At 29.8% G+C, this 27289-nt stretch overlaps 1 protein-coding gene across 1 annotated transcript; it reads left to right on the top strand.

Moving 5' to 3' along the window:
- The first annotated feature begins 265 nt into the window (after nt 1-265).
- Nucleotides 266-26640, top strand: Xe7 (A-kinase anchor protein 17A). The gene is made up of 4 exons (XM_067284224.1): nt 266-1229; nt 17542-17690; nt 21016-21244; nt 25621-26640. The coding sequence occupies exons 1-4, from the start codon at nt 462-464 to the stop codon at nt 25963-25965; spliced, it is 1491 nt and encodes a 496-aa protein (XP_067140325.1). The 5' UTR covers nt 266-461; the 3' UTR covers nt 25966-26640.
- Nucleotides 26641-27289: the final 649 nt, after the last annotated feature.

Raw genomic sequence — 27289 nt, 5'->3', positions numbered from 1 at the left:
AGAAATGAACAGAAATAAGTACTGTATCTACACTTATATACAGTATGCACTTCAACATTATTTTATTTTTCAGCAATAAGAATTTCCAAAATTTTTTTTCATCTAAATTTACTTAAAATAAAATTTCATTCTATTTACGACACAATTTAAACCGCCACTCAATTTGAATAAATACAATGATTAGGCAATCTTGAACAACTGTTCTGTAAACAAAAAGCGCCTCTACTGTCAGACGAAGGAAATATTCCTAGTTTACAATATGGCGACTGAAAATATATTTTTTGTTCAAGTGTAGTTTTTTTTCTTTTAATTACTTTTACGTGATATTTTTACTATTTAAATAGTATTATGGATATGAAAATTAGTCGTGATTTCTGTGATAATAGATGATTATTATTTATTTTAAATAAAAGCAGAATAAAATACATCAAGATTATCGAGACGAATTAGTAAGGTTGAAAATGTCACTTATTCAACCTTGTAAAGATACAAGCGAAGCTGTGGAGTTGTGCACACAATACGGATTATATCTGAAGCCAATTGCTAAACTGAATATCTGTGTTCAATTACCAGCCCTGAAAACACCTGGAAAAAGTATATCCAACTGGGAAGTGATGGAAAAAGTGAAAAAGATGATAAAACCAGAAGAGTTTATTGTTCTTAAAGTTACAAAAACTAGTTTAGAATTTATTCGATTTGAAGGAGAATTAGAGAATAAGAGTGTACTGAAAACAGTAATTTCTAGACTGGACGGAAATACAATGAAGCTTAGCGGGTTTTCGGATGTTCTAAAAATCAGAGCGGCTGAAGCCAAAATTGCTTTTCCGACTAGACACGACTGGGATTCTTACTTTCGCGATGCCAAGAATATGAATGAAATGAAACCCGGGGAACGACCGGACACTATATTTTTTAGCGGATTGCCTTCAAAATGGTTTTCTGATAAAAAACAGAATAACAATAAACCAAATGAGCATATCTTGAAGAAAGTTTTTAGTGTTTTTGGAGAAATTAGACATACGGATATTCCGATGCTAGATCCGTATTATAAGGACATGAATAAAACTGTTGGAGTTATACAAACGTTTTCATTTTCACAGGATCTTACATTTGAAGCTTATGTTCAATTTAATGAATATATGGGATTTGTTAAAGCTATGGATGCATTGCGTGGCATGAAGTTAATGTATCAGTCACAAGATGGAAAAGCACATTGTGCAAATATTAAGGTATATAATTAAGTTAATGTGAAATATTATATCTAGAATTATTAACTATATCCTTTGATGATTTCACATTTTGCATGAAGTATAATTCTTCACAATGATCTCATTTTACTTTTACATTATTTAAGTTTTTTTAATCATTACAATCTTAATTAATAAATAATACAATTGGTAATTCTGGTAAGGAATTTAGAATTTGGTCATAGTTGCATGATATAGACCGTGTGTGTGTAAATATTTATATATACAGGTTTCTCCCTATCTGAAAGTTGAACATTCCTGTTAAACCTTTCTAAGTTGAAATTATATAAAGCAAAGCAGTTATCATTAATATATATGGGAAAAATTTTTTAGCATTTTCAGAGCCCAAATTTAATCTTACTAAATAACACATAAAATCTAAAATAATATGATAAATACAGTCTATAAAAAGTAGAAATGTAAATATAATGTAATTAATGAAACTACACCAGAAGTACTCTCTCCAATAACTAACATCTAAGCTATGAAACTATGCTCTGGTCTCAAGAAGTGATCAAACTATCCATGACTACCTTTAAATTCCTCTTTTGCAATACTTTCATCACTATTGTCCATTCTTTCTGTTTCAGCTTATTGAAAAGACTGGCTGATTTCTTCTTAATAAAGATAACAGAACACCACACCCATACTTTATACACAAATCAAGGTTATAGTTTACAATCCTATGACCTCTCCTATGTCACAAGCCACTTCTGGTTTCCATATCTGACATAGGTAAAAATAAGGTAATGTGTGAATGAGAGTACACTGTGTGCTTTCTCAACAAGACCACGTGATGGTAAGATGTGAACTTTGAATACGGAATTTCCCCATTTCCAGAAGTTTAGACCTCTCTGTACAAGCAAAAAAGTCAAAAGGAACTATACCTGTATATGCAACCTTTATGAGATATTTGCCTCCAAAGATTAGTTTTTCCTGTGTACCAACCAGTACTACTGCCTATTCTCCATGCTTCGTGTCATCAAAGCTCTGCATGTAGTCATGTACTTCAGTGCTTGCTATTGCTCACACCTCAACACCTGAGTGGGGCCAAGTCCCTGCACCCTCCTAAAACTATGTAACATGAAGTACTCCATGAAGAGTCAAGTGGGCTGCTCAAAGCTGGCATAGTCTTGTGGGCTAAACTTAAACTACAAATAAGTAAAAAAAATGCAAGTAAAACTTAAGTTGTGCAAATACATCAACAGATATTCATCTAACTAATTTACTTTGAAAAATCACAAATAATAACTTCAATCTCACAAATACAAATTTCATGGAAAACAAAATGCAATGAAACTATACTGTCATGCATGTGTAGAAACCAACTCTGTATCAATCAAACATATTTATATGAAAATTTAAAACAAAACTTGTAACTTTCATGAACAAGACCTCGTACAAGGAATGGAAGTATGATGTAAACTAGGTTGTAGGATTGTAAAACTCCATCCAAATCAATTCCTCAATCAATAGACTTTCCATTTTATCATTTTATTTTTGCTAATGGATGCAGAAAATAAATTAACATAAAGCACAGATGTTGCCAAACAGTTTAAAGCTATGGCAGCTTAATGCTGAATGTAGCTTGGAAACTTGTAGCTTGCAGTGCACAATATCGCTAAAACAGTTTGCTGAAAAACATGCTAAATGCTGTTTGCTTTTTGCCTTTTTTTTGTAAAGTGAAAATCCGCTTTGGATTCTTTCAGTTAGAGAAAAGAGAATAATATGTATCTTTTGTGTTAGTGAAGTGGCATAAAGCAAACATTCGTAAAATGGGAGATACCTGCAGGGCCTTTCAGAGAAAATGTGAGGCCCGGGGCAACTGATAGTTTAGAGCCCTTCAAAATTTAAAATAAAATTGTGGACAAGAAATTAAAGCCAATGGTATTTAATTTTTTTTGGATTATTACATTTAATTATTTTACAGAAGCTTTGCACACTTTAACATTAGCAAATTCACTGATTATTTCAGAATAATCTAAAATACATGCTATCTGGTAATTAATGTTGAGTGTTGCTAGTCCACTTAATCGTTCCTGACACATTGTCGATCGTAGATAGTTTTTAATTCTTTTCAGAACACTAAATGATCTCTCACCTTCTGCTACACTCACAGGCAAGGTTAAAAAAATCTGAAGCACAATCGTTATATTGGGAAACATGTTTATGAATCCCATGTTGATAATTTCCTTAAGTAATTCTGCCAGTTTCATGCTTAGTTTAAAATTGGATTTGTAAACATGCTTCAGCAGTATTAGTTCTACAATTTTGTCCCTTATTTCATTTTTATATTTCTCTAGCAATAATTTTGCCCTTGAAACTATATTCTCTTCATTCATTTCATTAAATTTTCATAAAACTTCAAAAAAATTGAAAATTAAAGAAATCGCTTGAAATTGATGCTTAAGTCCATCTATTATTGAATTGATAATTTTATTAAAAACATTTAAATGAAAATATTCTTCAGTAGATTTTTGGTTTTTTAATCAACAATTTATTTCAAATTCTGGAGTGATTTCGTTTTTGGTTTCAATTTTTTTACATTTATCATTCCATGTTTTCTTAAGTTGTTCTATATCTTTAATTAGGTTTTCAATATTGTCTTTTCAACATCCAATGTTGCTTTATAGATTTATTTGATGTAATAACACTAGTATTTCCAGCCAAACTGTAGACATAAGAACACGTTCAAATTTTGACACGGATTCTTTCTTTTAAAAAATACTTGTATGTGCATCAACGGGAAGTCTTCCTAAATCGATTTCATTCAAAGCAGATCGCAAAGATTTCAAATTTTGAGCCACTGGTTTCACAGCTTTTAGCCTTGCTGACCATCTTGTTTTTGAAATATTATGTAAGGAATAGCGTGCTAAATGATTTTCAAAACTTTCCATCTTTTTGGACTTCCACTAAAGAAATTAAAAATTTGCTGGACAGTATATTTCTCCTATATTTTTGTCTAACATATTGAGTTGCCAAGTTGAGGATCCTAATATTACAAGATTTGGGGCAGCTGCCTCTCCTGTCCCCCTCTCTGATACCTGTATATAATGCACACGGTCAAGTCAGGAACAGAAATTATAATTAAAATATTAAAATTTACTTCATAAATAATCACAATTTTCTTGTGATTTAAGATAATACTTAATCTAAGATATGTGCGAAATTATTACATTTTATTAATAATTAATATAGTAACTAATATTAGTTATTTTGGATGGTTTCTTAATTTTTTTAAATTAAAAAATTTGTAGTCTGCTCAAATTTTATATTTTGCAGTTTTATATTTTTAATATCTGAAATTTAATTGGAAGAAATCATACATATAAAACAAAAAGATATTATTGATTATGCTTTCTCTATTTGAATATACAGTAAGACCCTGCTTAACGTGTGGGATGTGATGCATTCCTAGACGACAAAGGGCTAAACGAAACAGCATTAAACATAGAGTAAATAGGGTTAGGGGAACATGCAACCAAAAATAAACAGATTGTACTTTAATTTTAAGTTATTTTTATAATAATTTGTATAATGATATATATTAAATAACACATAAACATATGCACACACAAATGTAAAGTTCATTTTTTGTGATGAAGGTCCTGACTTTTTCGAAATTCTTTTTTTTTTTTTTTTTGCAATGAAGTTGTGAAGTTTCATTTGTCACTTTTTTTTCCTTAAGCAAATGTTGGTAGCAGAAGATCGCATCCAAAACGCCTCGTTTTGCTTTTGCACTCCTTTCAAAATCTGGATCATTCGCTACAATTTGATCAATGATTTCGGTTGTTGTTACCAAACTTTTTACTAAGGAAATCTGCAGAAAAATTCTTTGGGTTCTTTGTTTTTAGAATCACTATTTTCCAGTTCTACACGAATTCCTTGTTCTGCCATTCTTGAAGGTCATCATTGATAAAGCTCTCACCAGAAAACTGCAGTAACTCTTCAATATCCTGCTCGTCTACATCTCCTAGTCCTGCTGTATTGATTAGGTTGACAATTTGGTCAACCTAACGATACAGCAAAAGGCACTTCTCGTTGAGAATTCTTGGATATTTTCAGCCATAACTTCTTCCACACTTTGTTCGTGCATTTATCAGTAAATTCTTGCCAAGCCAAGTCGATGTTGCCTATGGCATCCGTGATGTTATATTTTTTCCAAAATTATACCAAACGAACATAGATTTAAAGAAAGTACACCTTTTTGCCACCTTTTTTCTGATTGGTTTGTGTTCGTAAATAATCTTATTATATATGAATCAATAAAATGCCACAATAATTTAAATCAGTGTAAATTTTGAGCTTTTTTTAGTCTTCGAGCAGACTGTGCTATATCAAATCAGCATTAAGCAAGACAGTGTTAAGCGGGATCTTACTGTATTTACAAAAGTTATACATACCACTGATTTTTAAATATTTTGAAGTAAATATTTATATATAACTATGGGGCTTTGCTTACTTGTTTCCAATATGGACTATTCATAAAAAAAATTTTGGAACAGTTTATTGAGTCCTGGTGCCAGGATATTTTTATCTGATGGAAAAATGTTTGTGACAATTTTAAGCTAAGTGTTTTATATACATAGAATAGATTAAGGTAGGAAATTCATATTAGAAATGTGGATGTTTAATATTTTTTCTACTGTATATCTGGTTCACATCAAGTGCAAAATTTGCAGTGGTTATATAAAGTTTGTACATTTTTAATGCAGTATTCTGATTAGTATTGTTTCTTATATTGATAAAAAATAATTTAATAAATCAACATGTAAATGATACAGAAACTGGATAATATCATACAAGCACAAAATAGAACCAAAACTCCAGCAGAAAATGAAAAGTTTAATTTGATGAATTAACAAAATTTGAAATTATTAGGAAAAAATCCTAAATTTAGGAATTCATTTTTCTGTTTATTAACAAAATTTGTTTTATAAACATGATTGAAATTATCATTGAATAAAAATATACAAAGCTAATAATATTTGAATGGCTGTCTGAAAAATTCTGTAATCTGATATATCTTTGCTCATGATGACGTTGGATTAAAGATATTCTGTATATTATTTACAAAATAGTTTTGTCCCCAAGTTGACCATCACTGAGTTGATCATTGCTTACAGTTTGTTGTTGTTTACTGTATATGTAAACAGTGGTATCTGCATATTTTAATTTATTTTGTATCACTTTTTCATATTGGTATGATTACCAATATGAAAATACCTGCTAATAACATTAAATAGAGTAAATAAAATAAGACTAGAATTTGTGTAAATTTTGGTTTTATTAGTTCTGATATTAAAAGAATTTGTTAAAACAACATATAATATTACTCATTAAGTAATATATATTACTTGATGAGTTATTATCATCAAGAGCTTATATGTGACCTAGGAATACCTTTTGCCCTTTAACAGACCTTTTTTGATCAAATGAAATATGTAGTATGCTTCTGTATTAATAAAAAGCAATTGTGAATATTTTACTTTTTGTTAGTAAAAATAACATTAGTTTATGGGGTAGGAACCACTATTGACAAGGAAAAATTCTTAGCTTCTCCCCAATGACTCTGATTATTATTAATTAATAGTACTTCATTTGGTTTTCTGCAGTATCACCTTTAACAACATAATTTTATTAAGAAATTTCAGCAATTTAAACTATTTTTACTATAAGCAAATAGTCAATGTTTGTGTTTAACTTTTAAAACACTAGTTAAAAACGATAATGATTTCCATTGTACCTTATTAGGTATATGTTGAGGCCAATAGTACAAAAAATAAACTTAAAATTTGGGTACATGACAGCTGGGTGATTCACAATGAGAGACAGTCAAATGGGCCATGATTAATTGGGCAACAGAAATTTAAAAATTTTTGCATACTTAGCAAGCAAACAATTTTTCAGATATTTATTTTTGTAAATATTGGTAAAATATATATAAATTTGATTAAGACTTAAATGAAGTATGAGTTATGAAGCATTAGTAAACTTATACAAAGAAAAATATGATTTTCTTGAGTCTTTACATCCTTTACAGTACATCTCAGAAATAACAGCAAAAATGTATGGAACAGCATGTGCACAAATTGATTTTAAACATATGGAACACTCCAGGCACATGTAGAAAACAGTTAAAACCATTAATTTTAAATAAATAAAATAAATATGTTTAAAATCAATTTGTGCGCATGCTGTTTTATATGTTTTTTAAAAATACTTCATAATTTTTTGTTCGTTGCATTCACATGTTCGAGTCTCGCTGGTTTAAAAACCTGAAGAAGACCGGAGTACGGTTGAAAGCATTTGTTTTCTATTAAATGTGTTATTACTGGATTTTTAAGGCTCTTGAGTGTTAATTATTAAAAATTCTTCAAAAAAACACCAATTATAGATTATTAAAAATTACACAAGTTAAAAAGGATCAAAACGCCAACCTTTTATTGTAGGATTCGGTGCTTTCACAAAAAACATTGATAAAAATTTTTTACAATATCTACCATGTCTTGTACCTAAACTCTATTTACTGCTTGAAGTGTTTTGGTAGTCCTTTCAGGTATTCATAATTATTTGCATAAATATTTATATGAAATATTTTGATCATTTTTAACTTGTATAACTTTTTAATAATCTATAATCGGTGTTTATTTGAATAGTTTTTAATATCTTCAAGCCTTTTTGCCGTTATTTCTGAGATAGATTTTAAAGGATGTAAAGAAAAGACTCAAGAAAATCATAATTTTCTTTGTATAAGTCTTCTAATGCTTCAAAAAGATGATGATCCTGGATGATGTAGTTCATGCAAATATGAGTTATTTTTAACTTAAGAAAAGGAGATGTTTTGGAAGAAGTACTGTAGCATCATTAATTATTGTGTCAGAAATATTGTATGTTAACAAAGCACATCTTAAAAGTGGTTCTTTGAAAAGAAATTCTTTGAAGTTTTAATGTATATAACATGTATAAATATATTTGTTAATTAAAAATTTGTTCTTTTAACTTATTTCTTAAAAAATATTATTTAAATTTACTGGGGCAAATAGAAAAAAATGGTGATTTTAATAAAGAAAACAATAAAAAAAATTTGCATTTTGTCCATTATCCATCTCTTATTTTGTTGATCAGATGTCTGGCAGTAGCCCAGTTGACTGTTACCCAGATGACCATTGCCCAGTTGATAATATCTCCAAAATTCTTATATGATGATAATGATAACTAAAACTGAAATTCTGATTATAATAAATGTACTGTGTTTTAATTAAATGTTTGGGACATGCTAATTCTGAAAATGATTTATAACAATATCTGTGATTACAATAAGCAGGTTTTACTATATGAACAGATTTTACCTTAATGTATTACAGTCAGAATTGGCCTGACACTAGGCAGGTTTTTAGGGTTCCATAATATTTGTCAAAAGCTGGACATGCTAATCTACTCACCAAAAAACCTTTTATTCCAACCAGTAGGAGTTTTTGAACTGCATTCCAAGATTTAAAATTTATAGCATTCTACAACGAATTCCAAAATAGAACAAAAAATTGGAGACCTGAAGCAGACTTATAATTAGGTTGAAAACATTTGTCTAAATTTAATAAATAAAACTCCTGCTATTTGGAATAGAGGGTTTTTTCTGAGAAGTTACTTAGGATGCAAAAATTTAGGAGCCAGCATTAGTTAAAGGGTGTCTAGAGCACCTTTTAACTGATGCTGGCTGGCTGTGGTGTCAAAAATTCTTGAACTGTCTCTTATTTTTAGCATCGAGTGAAAAATTATACAATAGGCTTATTTAATTATTTGTATGATTTTATTTGAATTTTTCAAACTACTTAGTAATAATTATTAATTTGTTTGTAAATTGTTGTTTTGGATGTGTGCTATTGGGCAATAATTTTCAGGAAAATTTGTGGTTCTGAAAATATTCTTCTCCTCTGCAATCAAATATCCATTTTTAGGAATTTTAAGTATACTCTCTATTAAACAGAAATATTTACAATAGGAATTTCTTTTATTCCAAAGCATTTTCATTATATGGAGATTTTACTGTATAAACAGTATTTTTTAACAATTGAACTGTAATCAAATTAATGTAAAAAATTTTTTATTAAAAGAATGCTTTAATTTAAGTAAGTGTCATCATCATAAGATAGCATATACAATTATAAACTTGATGTATTATGTTGAGTGATAGAAATAAAATTGAAGTCATTGCCAATGCCAAGAATGACAATTTTTAGCACAATGATAATTAATGCATTTTTGATGTCCAAAAATGCTAAATTTTATCCGAAAAATTATTTAAGAAATGCACCAGTTTTTTGCAAAAAAGTTGAATCTTTTTAGAATTTTTCATTATTATTATTATTACTTATTTATTTTTTGAAAAATTATTATTTTTTTTGCTGATAATTTTTAATCAGCTTGCAAGTCTGTATTGAATATTGAATATTAAGCATGGAATATTATTTTCTTGTCAAATTGGGTTTATGGCAAAATAAGTATGCTAAGAAGTTAGATTACTGGAATGTATAGTTCTTAATGAATAAACAGATTTGTCTTTTCGAGAAACAATCTGAGAAATTTCTTGCCAAATTTAAAATTATAACAACTTCTGATGACTAATGGCAGGTATTCAGATCATTCTAGTAATGTTACATGCAGCAGGTGAAAACAAAGTGCAATCTAGTGAAAATTATTACAGCAGATTATCATATGTATTGCTTTTAAATTGGCAGATGATAAGTACATTTAAAGGTATAGGGAGGAATGATTTTTCTGCTAAAAGGAGGGAAAGTTATAGAAAAGTTAAATTCCTTAATGGTCTCAGATCTCTAAGATCATTCTATGTTAGTTGAGAGGTAAGTGTTCCCACAATCAAAAATCACACAAACTAAGATTTGGAGAATGAGGTGGCCAGGTGATAGAAAATTCATGACTAGTTGCTGTTTTCAGTGAAATGTTGCCACAATTGCTGTATACAGTGTCTGATATGTAGAAGCACTCCATTTACATGAAAGTTGTTGACTCAAGGTATTGTTGCTGTTGAGTTGGGATATGACAGAAGTATTGAGCATCTCTTAGTATCTCTAGGTCATTAAAGAGCATGTTGCAGGCTCATTGCAACTAACTTCTTTCATGATGAATGGTATCAGGATAAATGTGGTTGTGAATCCTTAGAATATATAAATACAGTAGAGAGTCATTAATCCGAACCCCGGTAATCCGAATCGTCGGTTATCCGAACGATTTTCAGTCGGATTGTGTCGTGCTGAATCAAACGTTTTTGATACTACATTTACTTCTAAAGTATAATTTTCATGTTTTTATATTCTTCAATATATTTATTTTGTTTGTACAAAATAAAGAAATAATTTTTAACGATACAATAGCCTCGATTATTATTATAAAAATTTTCGTTAGGCTTAAAATCGACGAAAATTCAACACGAAGCGACACGCAACGGAGAAAAATTCCACACGAAGCGACACGCAACGGAGAAAAATTTGAACATCGGATAGGTTAATATATTTTTTCGTACATAAAAGGGTTATCCGAACAAATCACTAATCCGAACAACCCCAGTTCCCAATTGATTCGGATTAACGACTCTCTACTGTATACAAAAATATAAATACAGTGAAGTGAACCCACTCAGCAAAAATTAAATCACAAACAACCAAACACCTTAAGTTGCTGAGAAAAAATTTAATAAACAACAAACGTTTTCAGCCAAATCTGTTGGCCATCATCAGGTTAAACAAATTCGAATGCAAACATAAAATGGAACAAAAAAATTTAAATACAAATAAATAAAATAACGGATAAAAAATATACATATAAGAAAGTAAAAATCAAACATTCTTTCAAAAACGTAAATTTGCATTCTGCCTTGACAAGTTTTAACGCAATCTTCCTATATTTCTTGTAATAATCCACCGGTGCCGCCATTTTAACATTGAAGTGAACCCACTCAGCAAAAATTAAATCACAAACAACCAAACACCTTAAGTTGCTGAGAAAAAATTTAATAAACAACAAACGTTTTCAGCCAAATCTGTTGGCCATCATCAGGTTAAACAAATTCGAATGCAATGCAAACATAAAATGGAACAAAAAATTTAAATACAAATAAATAAAATAACGGATAAAAAATATACATATAAGAAAGTAAAAATCAAACATTCTTTCAAAAACGTAAATTTGCATTCTGCCTTGACAAGTTTTAACGCAATCTTCCTATATTTCTTGTAATAATCCACCGGTGCCGCCATTTTAACATTGAAGTGAACCCACTCAGCAAAAATTAAATCACAAACAACCAAACACCTTAAGTTGCTGAGAAAAAATTTAATAAACAACAAACGTTTTCAGCCAAATCTGTTGGCCATCATCAGGTTAAACAAATTCGTATGCAAATTTTTTGTTCCATTTTATGTTTGCATTCGCATTCGAATTTGTTTAACCTGATGATGGCCAACAGATTTGGCTGAAAACGTTTGTTGTTTATTAAATTTTTTCTCAGCAACTTAAGGTGTTTGGTTGTTTGTGATTTAATTTTTGCTGAGTGGGTTCACTTCAATGTTAAAATGGCGGCACCGGTGGATTATTACAAGAAATATAGGAAGATTGCGTTAAAACTTGTCAAGGCAGAATGCAAATTTACGTTTTTGAAAGAATGTTTGATTTTTACTTTCTTATATGTATATTTTTTATCCGTTATTTTATTTATTTGTATTTAAATTTTTTGTTCCATTTTATGTGCTTGCATTCGAATTTGTTTAACCTGATGATGGCCAACAGATTTGGCTGAAAACGTTTGTTGTTTATTAAATTTTTTCTCAGCAACTTAAGGTGTTTGGTTGTTTGTGATTTAATTTTTGCTGAGTGGGTTCACTTCAATGTTAAAATGGCGGCACCGGTGGATTATTACAAGAAATATAGGAAGATTGCGTTAAAACTTGTCAAGGCAGAATGCAAATTTACGTTTTTGAAAGAATGTTTGATTTTTACTTTCTTATATGTATATTTTTTATCCGTTATTTTATTTATTTGTATTTAAATTTTTTGTTCCATTTTATGTTTGCATTCGAATTTGTTTAACCTGATGATGGCCAACAGATTTGGCTGAAAACGTTTGTTGTTTATTAAATTTTTTCTCAGCAACTTAAGGTGTTTGGTTGTTTGTGATTTAATTTTTGCTGAGTGGGTTCACTTCAATGTTAAAATGGCGGCACCGGTGGATTATTACAAGAAATATAGGAAGATTGCGTTAAAACTTGTCAAGGCAGAATGCAAATTTACGTTTTTGAAAGAATGTTTGATTTTTACTTTCTTATATGTATATTTTTTATCCGTTATTTTATTTATTTGTATTTAAATTTTTTGTTCCATTTTATGTTTGCATTCGAATTTGTTTAACCTGATGATGGCCAACAGATTTGGCTGAAAACGTTTGTTGTTTATTAAATTTTTTCTCAGCAACTTAAGGTGTTTGGTTGTTTGTGATTTAATTTTTGCTGAGTGGGTTCACTTCAATGTTAAAATGGCGGCACCGGTGGATTATTATAAATACAGTGTTTTTCACAAAGAGTAAAAACCTTTGCCTTCATTTGTCTTCCGTCTTTCACACCATCAGCAATCCATTAAAATTCACAAAACACACAGAGACGCTCTTCCTTTTTAGGCTACTGCCTCCACAATAAAAATGCAAAATTTGGTATTCTAAGGTAGAAAAGTTTTTACTATTTTATCTTAGAATATAGTTGTGAATGTTCAGTTTCCTTGAATTGAGTAGTTATTCTTCTCAGAGCTTATGGAATCAATGGGTCCTTGGTGTAAATTTTTATGACAGTAAAATTTTCAAAGTGCAGCCATAGCATTGCCATTGTTTTCATAAAACAGCTTCACAAAAATGTGCATTATTGCAAAGTGATTGTCATTGTAGCGGATAAGAATAACATTCGAAAAGTTGTGGCTACTTTTATATCTAGGACTTGGCTTACAACACCAAAATGGTTTAGTGGTGAGTTTTGCTACTAATTTTTTTTTCTTTTTTATGAAAATATGGTGATGTTTCAGAACATGTTTTGCATCTCCCAAAACATCATTATACTAGATTTGGTTGCATTTGGACTGATAAATTGGAGAAAGTGTAAATATGGTAAGCAGTGAAACTCTGTTGTTGAATTCATCATTTGATGATATCAGCACCCTGTAGTAACAGTTGTGTAGAGTGAATCTACACAACTGTTACTAGAGGGTGAGAATATCTAGGAAGCTGCAACAATGTGTAAAGGCTTTTCTTATTAAAGATCTGAATATAGAGCGTATTAGATGATGCGGTCCACTGGATTGTAAAGAATAAAGATAGCTTTATATGTGTGTTTTTGGTATAAAATTCACTCATTTGCACATTATGGAAATGTTGAAGAAGTGTTTTGCTTTCCTGTTAAGACCATAAGGATTGCTATTGATCCTCTGGAGCAGCGGTTGGCAACCAGTTACCCAAGGACTATTGATGGTCTGTGAAAAAATTTGAGTGGTCTGTGGAGAAATTTGGACATTGATTAACTGAAGGTTATGCGAAGTATTACGAAACAAATGCAAAATGCTTAGTTGCTTTTTTCACTCATTGGGGGTTTTTATTTGAATCTAAAACCAAATATGAAGTGACTGTTGTCAATAAATAATGAACAATAAACAATATTGTGAGTGCGATCGTCGTCTTTCGTGGAAAGTGCTAAGAATCCATAAACTTATTTCAAACAAGCAGCAATGAACTGTAGGCTTGCATTAATTTGTTATAGTTAAACATGCGAGTTTCATATTAATATAGTAAAATTGAACTTTTACGATCATTATTCTACAGATTTTGTATTGTTTAAAAAATTTATGATAGTGGTCCTCAGGATTCAAAATTGCAAGTTTATTGGTCTGTGAGATCAGAAAGGTTGCCGATTGCTGCTCTAGAGAAATTGTTATCATATGACTTCCAGTCACAGCTGATATCAAAGTGCAAAATGTTAGATCAAAACTTACAATCATGTTGGGATGGCTCAATCAGAAAGGTCATGCATTTGGGGAATAGGATTGGGATGAAATAATGACTCATCTTTTCAATCAAGTGTTTATTTGTGTGAGAGAAGGATGCTACATTACCTCAAATTTTATACAATAAAGGACATCAAAGTTTGACATTTGATGTGCATTCCGGGATTGTTCGGTCAGCTGTTCCCTCATTGATCATCCTTTTAAAAAGATGGTAGAACTGCTTTAATGCAAAGATAATGAACAATAGAGTCCAAAGAGGGAAGAGAGACATAAACATACGTCAGATGAAACCACCAAGAATCCACAATCATGAAAGTGATAGCATGGAATAGCCAAAAGTATTTAGTGAACTGGTAGGAGCTGACATGTATGCTGTAGATTTGGATGTTACTGATCAAAAAAGCTCTCTGAATCTTTGGGACACTGGTTTTTATAAGATTTACCCATTGATTAGACATTTGATCGGTTTTGGGCTTATCCTCATGTCCTGATTGGTCTCTTAGCTGCCTCCAGGGAAAATTTGAGACCATCTTGAGACATGGAAAAAGGTTGACACCAATGTTTAATTTGATATCAAATATAATCTCAACCAGAGATATTTACTGATCTTGGGACTTACATTGTTTAAACCAAAAGATGCATGTCACTTTTCTTGACATAAGTAAGACAAAACCTTTCACACTTTGTTTCTAGCTTTGAGCTCCAAGAAACTTTTCTTGACAGTTATTCAAAGTTTGAAGTTGCTCATTTGTCAAAAAGCAAATAGTCAATGTATTTACATCCCTTTGCTTGGTGGAGAGGTGGTAAAGTTAGTGTAAGTATTCTTGCTGGATCTCACACAGAATGAACTAGCCATTGTATTTACTCTGCTGAGTTAATCTGCTGAGTTTAACAGTGGGTGAAGTTTAAAGAATCCTAAAGTTTTTGACTTGGTTACCAGATCATCCTTAGGCATGCACAGTTGAAAGTGGAATGACATTATCAGTAAGAAAGGAAGATGAGATACAGTAAACAATTATGAAGAGGTGGACCATAGTGGTAGTAGATGCAAAAATTAAGGAGATATTAACAGGCAGAGGGAAAGGAATTCTTGTTCATGCTGTTTAAATACCTGTTGGTAATAGTATGGTTATAAATTCTGTTGATTTTGTTTGTCTGCCAGTCTACCTCTGTACCAGAGTTTGTGTGAAGGAAGATAAACAGTAATGAATCCTCCTCTTTTAATATAAGTTTAGTGAGCCTCTAATTGAGGGACCTTGAATGTATCTAACATATGCTGTGTTAATGGCAGTCTCCTTGTTTATGGTTCGTATGATGTAAACTCCACTGCTCTCCATTTGTCATCTGTAGGGTCATTATCATTCCATAGGAGAGAGTATACAGTTGGGTTACATTAGTGGGCTATGTGTTTATTATTATTAGCAGGTCCATTGCTAATAATAAAAATACATGCATAGCCCATTAATGTAACCAAACTGTATACTTTCTCCTATGGAATGATAAAGATAGATTGAAGGGTTTTGGAATATGTAAATATGGAGAAGAAAGAGGCTTGGTTACATTTTGACATATTTTGGCTGGTGTATGGATGGTCCTGTAACAAGGAATAAATCATGAGGGATGAGCTGAAAAAAATTCTGACTGGTATTTTCTTCTTTTTCAGAATACACTAGGCCTATTAGCTACAGTCCAAGTGTAAAAAATGTAACAGTAGCCTAACTTTGGATGATGAAAGCAAAATCATATATAGCATTATATATATGGGCACTACTAAGTTGAGAGGGCTTAGCCACCTAAGCTGCCATAGCAGGAATTGGAGGAAATGGGATTAGAATTGTCCCAGAATGTTAGTTGAAAGGTTAATTTTAGATAGACTTTTGGGTTTATCTAAAGCCATCCTTTTACACTAAATTCTATATCAGTAAATATACAAGTGTATTTTTAGAATCAATATAAAGAAAATAAATAAATAAATATATATATATATTATTTACATTGATTCTTCTTTGTTGATTTATATTGATATGATCTTTCGATTTTATACATATATAACCAACCTGATACATTAAAGACTCCAAATGAATATGAATTGCTAAATTATTATTGGACAATTATAAAGTTAGTAAATAATTAGATATATCTCCAAACCAATTTTTTTCATCTGAAATATTCTAAATTAAAATTAATTTATTTCTGATTATTAAATTTACCATGAAATGGCAGCATAACTACCTACCTTGATTTTTATTTAATTATTTACTAGACTTGAAATAATTTGATGCAAATTTGACAATTTGTTTGGAATATAAAGAAGTTACATATTTTGGAAAAGTGAAACAAAATCAATAATACTTAACTTTCCAAGTTTTAATATCCAATATTAATAATTTAAATTCTGTATATATAATTGTTATGAAATAAAACAATTACTGTTGGCTACTTTGCAGTGTTCCTGATTACTAGCTAAGAAAAGATTCAGCACATTCTATTTTCTTATTGATTGTATTCCATTATAATAAAATTAGTGTGATGACTAACAAAGTAAATATTGTAATGACTAACATTTAATATTAGTATGATGAATAAGGAAAAAATACAAAAAATTATTTGCAACATAAAATATGCCAAAAAATTGTAATTTTGTAAATGAAATTGATTAAGCTGAAACACTTCTAGTTTTTTACTCATCAACTATAGATTTTTACTCATTAGAGGCTGTTCATTAATTACATGTATAGTTTTTGAACCACTTTTGCTCCCTCCCTCCATGTTTTATACAATGATGTACTTCCGGCAAACTGCTCCCCATTAATTACATGTACAATAGTTCAAGGATCCCGATGTTAAAGAAATGAATTTAAAAAGTTCTGAAAATATTTTCTAACTGATAGTTTATTCACATGACCTATTAAGTAGACTTATAAGAACAAATTTGCATGCTACTTATAGCTACCATTAAAAAAGTCAGCATAGACAATGCCTTGGCTTGTCTCTTAAACTGTACACATAGTTAATGTTGGACTGTAATAGATAAGCACATTTTCAATATAATAGAAATTCAAATATAAATTTTTACAAATTGTTAATTAAATAATATGTTATTAATTAAAAACTTTAAAAAATTAATAACTGTTTAATTATATATAAATTTATTTTTTTACTTTTTTTATTGTAAATTTTAATATTTTAGTATCCAATTTATTAGATTAATTATTCAGTTATATGCTTAATACTCTTATAGATTGATTTTGATAAAACTAAGCATTTGAGTGATAAAAACATTAAAAAAAGACGTTCTGAGAGAGAGAAACTTCTGGCCCTTGAAAAAGAAAGAGAAGAGAGAGTTAAAAAGGAGAGAGAAGAAGAAGAGAAACGTAGAAAGGAAGAAAGGTAATATTTTAATGGAAAACAAAAATTTTCTTTCAGTATATCTGAAAACATTCTAAGCTAAAATTCTTACTTTTCTATCTATCATTGCTATCATTTTAAATTTATCTCCTTACTAATTATATGTAAATTATTAATTAATTTACATACAGTTGTTATTATTTAGGATGCATAAATAAAATAGCAACAAATGGTCATAAAACTTATTGATAAGAATATTATAGATAAAAAAAACTTTTTTTATAAAACAGAAACTGCACACTGGGTTGTATATAACAAAATATGACTATATTGAACCTTTAACCAGTGCGTACAAAGTTTAATCATCCAAAACAAATGTTTTCCCAACCCCTTCTGGGTTCTTCTTCAGGTAAATCGGCTGGATCGAACTTGAATATGAAAATTTGAACTAAGCTGAACGATGTTATGTTTTGAATGTCCAGTTTGTTTGCGTATTCTGTCATGTGACGTGTTCGAATTTAACCATCGACCTCCAAACGGTAGTGAATGTTAGGTCAAAATACATAAAATACATGTGTGAGAGATGAATCATCAATAATAATCTCACACATTCCCAAGATTTTTCTTTACCAAAAAATTAAGAGTAGGATGCTATCTCTCCATATGTAGTAAGGCCTGCCATGCCATAGAAAGGCCAATCTCGTTTCTTGTAGTAATGCATATGGATGCTCTATAAGTCTTAAAAGTTTCCATCTCCTCTATAAACCACACCACACATTGAACACCTAAAATGGTTAGAGCCATTTTAGGTGTTCAATGTGTGGTGTGGTAACAATTAATTGCGCTCTTGTGAAGTCCGTCACAATTTTGGGGTCGGTGGCAGAAGTGGAGAGTGAGGTGATGCATCTATTGCATTGTATATTGGAGATATACTCTTTTAACCTAACTCCCAATGAATGTTTTGTTGATCCTATATATATCAAATCTGTATTGAACCAATGATCTCTAAGTGGGATGCTATAGATGCCTGGTAGTCTCTCCATACTGGATCAATCTTTTCTGTTGTGTATATTAAAGTTTCGAAACAATTAAATTTTTTAAAATTAAACGCTTATATTTTTTGTGAAAATAATTACAGTAAAATATTTGACAAACTAAACAGATAATTATAATTTAAGCACTTTTACATACCTCAACTGTTGAACGACTCAAACGAAAGTGAGATTTAAAATCTTCCATGGAATATAAAGGACCTGTCTCTTCTACATATCCTATTATTTTGGCCTTCTTTCTTTCAATGTTTTCTTCCATACCTGCTACATTTACATGTAGCAGTTTGTCATTGTTGTCGTCTTCATGTTTCAATTTCCTTTTGTATGAAATCGTCGCATTGTCATTAAAAATATTGCAAAATGCTGTAACAGCAGAAGAAATGATACACTTGCCCTCCATCTTGCTGAGAATGGAATTATAGGAACTAAGCACTTTGTATGAAGTTGGAATGTCATTGATGACGTCAAATTGTTTGCTTTAACACTCAACACTCACATTGAAAATTGGAATGTCCCATATGCACATGCTCCATCTAGTTTGTTTAACCAGAATTTAATAAGTTATGTGAATGTTCTATGAGAAAAATGCACAGTACAGTAATTTTGAATTTAAAAATTTGTTAACTATTCCATAAAAAGCATATACATTTGGAACGTTTATTTTGGATTCATAATCTTCCAAGTAAAACTAAACCTGAGGAAGATCCAAAAAGAGAAGAATCAAAAATGTTAGTCTGTTTTTACGACCACAATATGTTGGAGTTATCCAAGGGTTCTCAAGTGGTTAAGTCTTATATTTAAATGACATTGATAGTGGAAAAAATGAAAAAGTAGATAGTTTATGGAATGCAGAAAAGACTAAATTTGGAAGTTTTCTAAAATTTTTAAATCTGAGAAATCAATACATTCATCTATTATTATTTTATTGAACTTAATAAGGTATAAAAACTTGTATAAGACTGCCTTTTTTACAGATAATGAAATGAGTGTATCATCCAAACACTCATTATGTACTAAAAAGGCATATTCAGAAGAACATATTTTTGTGAATGAATAAAAGGCACCAGAAGAGTTTTGAAAATTCATAAAAAAATGAAATTACAAAATGCGCAGATTGGGCAAGAACTGTGAATAGACTATTTGTACAAATATTGTATTTATGTTCCCTGAGCCTTTGGATTAATCTTTTAGTGGAGCCTATGTATGTTAACTTTCTATCAAATCTATCATCACACACTGGCACAGCGTATACTTCAGGAGCTAAGTTTCTATCTACAAAATCCTTACCATTGGCTAGTAGCTTAAATATAGTTGGATTATGTCTATAAGCTATTCTAGCATTCACATGTTTTGCTAATGTTTTATATGTAGAAGTCAGCCTTGGGATATAGTCTACTGCAGCATTTCTCAACCTGGGGATTGCGAAACAATAATGAAATCATTTTATGAGGAAAAGTCATTTATTATAAACTTATAAACATTTTACTTACAATAAGTACACATGTAAAGAAAAGAAATTAATGTGATGGTTGCATTTGTTTTTCGTTTAAAATTTTCTCCATATGTGGATCTATGTTAGAAATACACAAAAGCAAATTGTTTTTGAGTGGTAAAAGATGATTTCTGTATTTAGTTTTTAGTGCTGTATTTATAAAAATTTACATCTATAATTACAGTCAAAATTCAATTAGTAATAGTAAGGCTTACTGTTATTATTCCTTTGGGTGGGGGGTCGCGAAATATTAATTTTATTTATATTTACTATTTGGGGGGTCGCAGAGTTAAGAAGGTTGAGAATCGCTGGTCTACTGTGTTAAATTTCAGAGGTAAAACCTTGAACACTGCATATCCTTATTAAGCCATAATGCATTAATGTTGTCCTTCTCATAAAATTCATAAATTCTGTGTAAAGTTTTGAAGATATGTCCAAAACGATGTTATCTTTAAAAATCCAACAGTTTATTTAAAAGCAGAAATGAATTTTTTTTAACTGGTTTAATAAATATTATCTTTAAGTTACAAACATAAAAGAATCATTTCAAAACAATAAGAAAAAAAATTATTCTAAACATTTAAAGAATTTGTTTTATTTTAAAAATTTATATATTATTATTATTATTATATTTTTAATTTTTTTATTGTAATTATTCCAAATATTTATTATCTAATTAATATATAATGATTTCTTATCTAATTAAAAAAATTACTTATATTTTATAAATATTATTTATTACACATTATTTAATTAATTATAAAGTTATGATAATTTCTTAATATGTCATCTTTCATTTAGAATTGATTAAATATTTTGTCAGAAAAAAGCAAGAAGATAATGAACAAGAGAGAGAAAAAAAGAGGATAGAAAAATTAAGAAAACGTGAAGAACGAAGGAAAAGGCGCCAAGAAAAACATTCCTTAAAAGAAAAGAAAAGAAAAGAAGAAAGAAGAGCTTATGAAATTTGTCTTGAAGAACGTCATAAATTAATAGCACAAAGAAAATTAGAAACAATTAGACTTCTTACAGTAATATTTGAGAGAGCAAAGGTATTAATTCTGAAAAATTTTTTAATTATTGTATTTCCGCATATAATAAATGTCCTAAATTTTTGATATATATATAAATCAGTGATATTTTATTCTAATTATTTTTAAATTGTTGATTCAGAAACAGATTGTTTTAATACAAAGTGATTAGTGATTACAAAATTGAAAATTTTCAGGAATTCGTTGTTTATTATATTCAAAAAGCATGTTAAATTATTTGAAAATATATGTAACAAGCAAGTGGATAAAATTCTTAAAAACACTGTATTGTACAGTACTGTACATTACATTCAAACATAATAAGTTAAAGCAATTAAATGGAAAAATTTACACTGAATTATCTGATATGTCACTATATGTATAATATTTATTCTAGGACAAGTTTTTATAAAGATTCATTGAGTAGAAATTCCAGAAATGAATGTTTGAGAAGAAAAATACCTCTCTAGAATTTCGTGTCTACAGAGGCAGTTTCCATTTTTAGATCACTAAATAAAGGAATGAACACAGAATTTCATTACTATATTATAAATAAATAAATGATAGAGATGATGTGATACTGAATTCTGCTGATACAGATACTTTCATCTATATTCTACAGCTGTCAGTAATAAATAAAAGCATGAAAGCTCATTGGTTTAAAGAATATTCTCTTTGTTCTCTAACCATTTAAATTGATATATAAAGAAATAAACTTTTACAAATCAATTTACAGGCTCATTTAAGATCTAGGCTTTAGACAATTGTAATTTTCTAGTTTGCATATGCCTGACTCCAGCCCAGAAACTGTTACAGTATGATTGATATTTTAGTCCAATTTTTAATCAAGTAATTTATCTTTTTCTTTACTAATAAAAAGATAAATTATTACATTCTTACTTTAAAAAATTTAGCAATAATTTAATATTAATTTTGTCTTATTTGTGTTTTAGAAGATTTAGTTTAGTGAGAAGCTTGTTTTATATAGATCAGTGATTCTTAACTTTTTTTTGTCATTGTACACTTTTAATAATTTTAAAATTTGGCGGCACTTTGGTAAGTACCATAGGACAGCTGGTGACGTCATAACAGTGATTTTTAAATGTGCAAATTCTCATTTTCTAAATGCCTTGGTAACTACCGGCAGTTACTGGTAACACTGGTTACAATTTCCAAACACACCCTAAGAAGGTAGAACCAGTTGAACTACTTGTCTGATGTTGCTTATGTATGGGTATTCACAGTGGTGGCACACTTCAAAAATCTCTCAGCACACTAAAGTGTCGCAGCACAGTAGTTGAGAATCACTGGTATAGATGTTTAATGCATAAAAGAATTGTTAACTTATTATGAATTCTAACTGATTTTAAATTTTATGAAAATGCAAAACTAATAATTAAAATATATATATGAGTATATTTGTTACAAAAATATCAACATGAAATGTAGAGGAAAAATTAATAAGTCTTTTTAGACTTATTAATTATAAAATATAAACTATGAAATTGTATACATCTTTAACTAGGACATTGGGCAACTTTGTTGTATCCCAATAGAATTGAGGCAGAGCCAGAAAGAAAGAAGCAATCCTTGCACTTGTTAGGCACAGAAGAGATGATCCTTGTACCTAATGGAGGCAAACAAGTGAACTTTGCACTTGCTGTCACAAAACAGGCTATCCTTGTACTTATATGGCTAGAGCATTTGGCACCAGGGGCAAACCTAAATATGGCATCTTTTGGGTAAGCCTTTCATTAGTCTGTTACAAATTTCAAAATTATAAGATCACTTTTTATTAATATAATGTATATTATATTTCATAATTTTTCATACTTGTGTGACAATTTTCTATAAATTTATTAGTTTGCCCATGTAGCAATTTTGGCAGCTCATAATCTTGGCACTCTGGGCACATACCCACTTTGCTCCTGCCTTTCCATGACCCTGCTTGTACCTGCCAGCCATGGAAGAGGCAATTCTTGTAACTACAGGTCATGGAAGATGCAATCCTTACACTAGCCAGGTACTGTACAGAGAAGTGATCCAAGAACAAAGCAATCAATGGCGATTGTTTTTGTTCATTTTTTGCACCTATTTTCTGTTAGATGCACACAATGCTGTTTTTTTTTTTTTTAAATTTTTTTTCCCTAAATTCCATTAGGCACTTTCAGTTACATCAGGGAGCACATGCATTGTCACTTTAACTCTAGTGTATATCAAAAATGAAGTCATGGACCCCTTGTAACAAACATTTCTTACATTTAAATGGATCCTTATTACATTTTTTTAATTCCTCATCACAATGGAAAGTGGCAGAGTTTCATCAAAATTGGCCCATCACATTTTGAGAACAAATTCAATTCTATAAACACATGTAGAAAAAACTGGAAACAAATATACCAATAATACACCTTACACACTTTTCCAGCAACAGTTTAACTAATTCAAGAGGTTCCCTACTATTTCAACATCCTATGTTATTGGAAGGACCCTCCTAACCCCAGCAGACACCCCAGAATCTATAGTGTCACTCGAAGGGATAATAGGTGCAATAGGGGCCTGATCCTGATATATATAGGCTCTACTAAACAATCCATGGGTGTCAGAATACAAGAACATCAAGCGGATATTTGTCACGGGAGAACCTCCACGGCCCTTGCTACTTATGTAACTGATCCGGACATAGTAGCAGACTTCACCTAGGCAAATCTCCTCCACAATGCACCTCCCATTGAACAGCTGAAATGGTTGGAGGCTGTGCACATCTTTAAATCCTCCATCATCAGCACATGCATAAATTTTAAAGAAGAGATGGTTTTGTCATTGGCTTGGCAAGAGTTAATTCACAGCACATTCTAGTCACCCATTATATATGGACGGGCTGACTTGTCACGCATGCACAACATGGTTTTTTGTAAATCCTTTTGAACCTACGATCAAACTGATATTTAAATGACGTGAATCAAACTGATATTTAACGGCAATCAAACATCCATCTAGAAACAGTTTTGAACCTGATGCAGAGCCCAGAAGGGGTTTGAAAATGTTTGTTTGTCGATATTTATGCGTTATCACACCATAAAAGGTTCTGTGTATGTAATTTTTTGAATTAATTCTGGTGTGGTGAGTAGTGAGTTATTTAATGATCTTTTAGTGGTGCCTATGTATGTTAACTTTCTATCAAATCTATCATCACACACTGGCACAGTGTATACTCCAGGAGCTAAGTTTTTATCTATAAAATCCTTACCATTGGCTAGTAGCTTAAATATAGTTGGATTATGTCTATAAGCTATTCTAGCATTCACATGTTTTGCTAATGTTTTATATGTAGAAGTCAGCCTTGGGTCATAGTCTACTGTGATAAATTTCAGAGGTAAAACCTTGGAACACTGCATATCCTTATTAAGCCACAATACATTAATGTTGTCCTCCACATTTTTAGCTAACCTTGCAATCAGATTTTCATTGTAGCCATGAGCTTCTGCTAATTTTTTAATTTGTCCTATCTCCTTCATTGTGTTCATAACATTAGAGCAATGTTTGTAGGCCCTTTGAACAAGTATCTTGCCAATTTGTTTTGATTAAACCATTGCTGGAAAAGTGTGTATGGTGTAGCATTATTAATTTTATAAACCCATGGAAGACATGTTAGTAATCTTGGGACATTGCCTGACAAAGGTGCACGACTTGTGTAATATCACTTTGTTGCATGCACTCATGCTATAAGCTAGTATCTCGAAAATGAAGTTATGGACTTCCATTTTTTATAATATTTTTTGGATTCCTCATTGCAATAAATGGAAAATGGCAAAGTTTTATTAAAATCAATTGATCAAATTTTGAGAACAAACACAATTTTGTAAATCACATAGAAAAGGCTTTGCTAGTGCTCTGCCTCAAATATCACATCTATGAAAGTTACATTAATCCGTTTTCATTTAAAAAATTTTAAATTAGAAAGTATATTTTTTCTTTTTGATCAAATATATTATCATCAGTATCTCAATAAATATTAACATTAGAAACTATTTATCTAATATTTTAGCATTTTCTGAAATATTGGTTTAATTTTTAATGATATTTATATTAAATTGAAAATTCTGCTGTAGAGGGTTAGATAGATTGTTGATTATGAAAAAAATAACAAGAAAAATTGCTATAAATTGCAATGTTCTTATAAATTTTTTCTTTAATGTTTCACTATTTAAAAAAATTATTTTTGAGCTTTAAGTGTATTTTCAATATTAACCAAAAAAATCAAATGATAATTCTAAATAGCAATATTATTAGGTTGTTACAAAATTTTGAACCTAGCAGTATGTTTTATAAAGATATATTATTTTTTAATATTTTGTTAATCAGTAAAACTTATTTGAAATTTATTTTTTCGTCAGGATATGATAGAAAAAGAAGAAATGGAAAAAAGAGAAAGAAAATTAAAAGAAGAAAGATTAAAGCAAATTCAATTAGAAGAAAGGAAAAAGGAGTTGATGCAAAAACAAGAGGAACAGCAGAGACAAGAGAAGCTGAAAAAGCAAGAACAGATATTAAGAGATGCCTTACTTCGTAGTATGAAAGCAAGAGAAGAAAAACAAACAGAAGAATTAAGAGAAAAATTGAGAAGAGAACTAGCTGGAAAGAATGTCTTAAAAAGTGTTCTTGTAGCAGTTCAACCAAAAATGCAGCCTGTTGTATCAAGCACAAATTCTAAAAACGAGAAAGAAAAACTTCATAGGTGACAGGCTGTTTTTTAGTTTTATTAGAAAATTGAAAACATTACAAATATTTTAATTTTAAAAATATGTTTATTTTTCATTTACAATCTTAACTTTTTTCATTAAACAATACTTTATCGATATATATAAAAGAGATTATATATATATATATCTGTGTGTGTGAATGTGAAATAAACTTTATTAAATCAAACAATTTAAGTGAAGGCTTCACTCAAATAAAAGTTATTATTTTAATAATAATGCTAATATAAACCTGTAAATATATTAAATACAAACTGTACAAAATTTATCAGAAATATTTGTTATTGTTTATATTTTTTGATATCAAGCTTTTATTTATTATATTTTTATATACATATAAGCATTCTTTAAGAAATCTAATTTAACATTAATACAGTATAAAATGTTTAGATTTGCTAGTTTCTCATAAATTAACATAAATTGCAATTTAGGAAGTTTTAGAAAATACAAACTTATATTTTTAGGTTAATATTAAATTTAATTGTATGTAAGGATAATTGTTACTATTTATAAATCAGTTCTTCCTCAAATAAATCTATCTTTGTTTTATAAGAAAATAATAGTAATATAGAAAAAATTATCTTTTCAGTTAAGAAGTAAAAATATTTACATACTTTAATTTTAATTAGATATAAGTTAAGAATAAATTATTGTAATAAGTTGATGATCATCTGGATATCTGGTATATGATTCTTTTTTTGGCAATAGGAATTATTGAATTCTAAGACATTTTTATCTAAAACAGATATTACTTATTACAGTAGAGAGTCGTTAATCGGAATGCTGGTAATCGGAATCGCCAGTAATCGGCACGATTTTCAGTCAGACTGTGTCGTGCCGAATCGAACGTTTTTGATACTAAATTTACTTCTAAAGTATAATTTTCGTGTTTTTATATTCTTCAATATATTTATTTTGTTTGTACAAAATGAAGAAATGATTTTTAACGATACGATAGCCTCGATTATTATTATAAAAATTTTCGTTAGGCTTAAAATCGACGAAAATTCAACATGAAGCGACATGCAACGGGGAAAAATTTGAACATCGGACAAGTTAATATATTTTTTCGTACATAATCCGTAATCGGAACAAATGACTAATCGGAACCACCCCAGTCCCCAATTGATTCCGATCTTCGACTCTCTACTGTATATAGAAAAGACATGCTTTAAGGGACTTTAAATAGAAAAGATACTTTTGCCATTCTGCTTCTGAAATATTTTACAGATGTGATGACATGGAATGTTGTTCCTAGTTTACCAGCTCATAGCTTTAAATTTTATTTTAGGATTGGATGTTTTCT

This window comes from Centruroides vittatus, unplaced genomic scaffold, assembly GCF_030686945.1.
Source record: "Centruroides vittatus isolate TY-2023 unplaced genomic scaffold, ASM3068694v2 scaffold_1167, whole genome shotgun sequence".
Taxonomy (NCBI): Eukaryota; Metazoa; Arthropoda; class Arachnida; order Scorpiones; family Buthidae; genus Centruroides; species Centruroides vittatus.
This window is presented reverse-complemented; position numbering and strand designations above follow the sequence as displayed.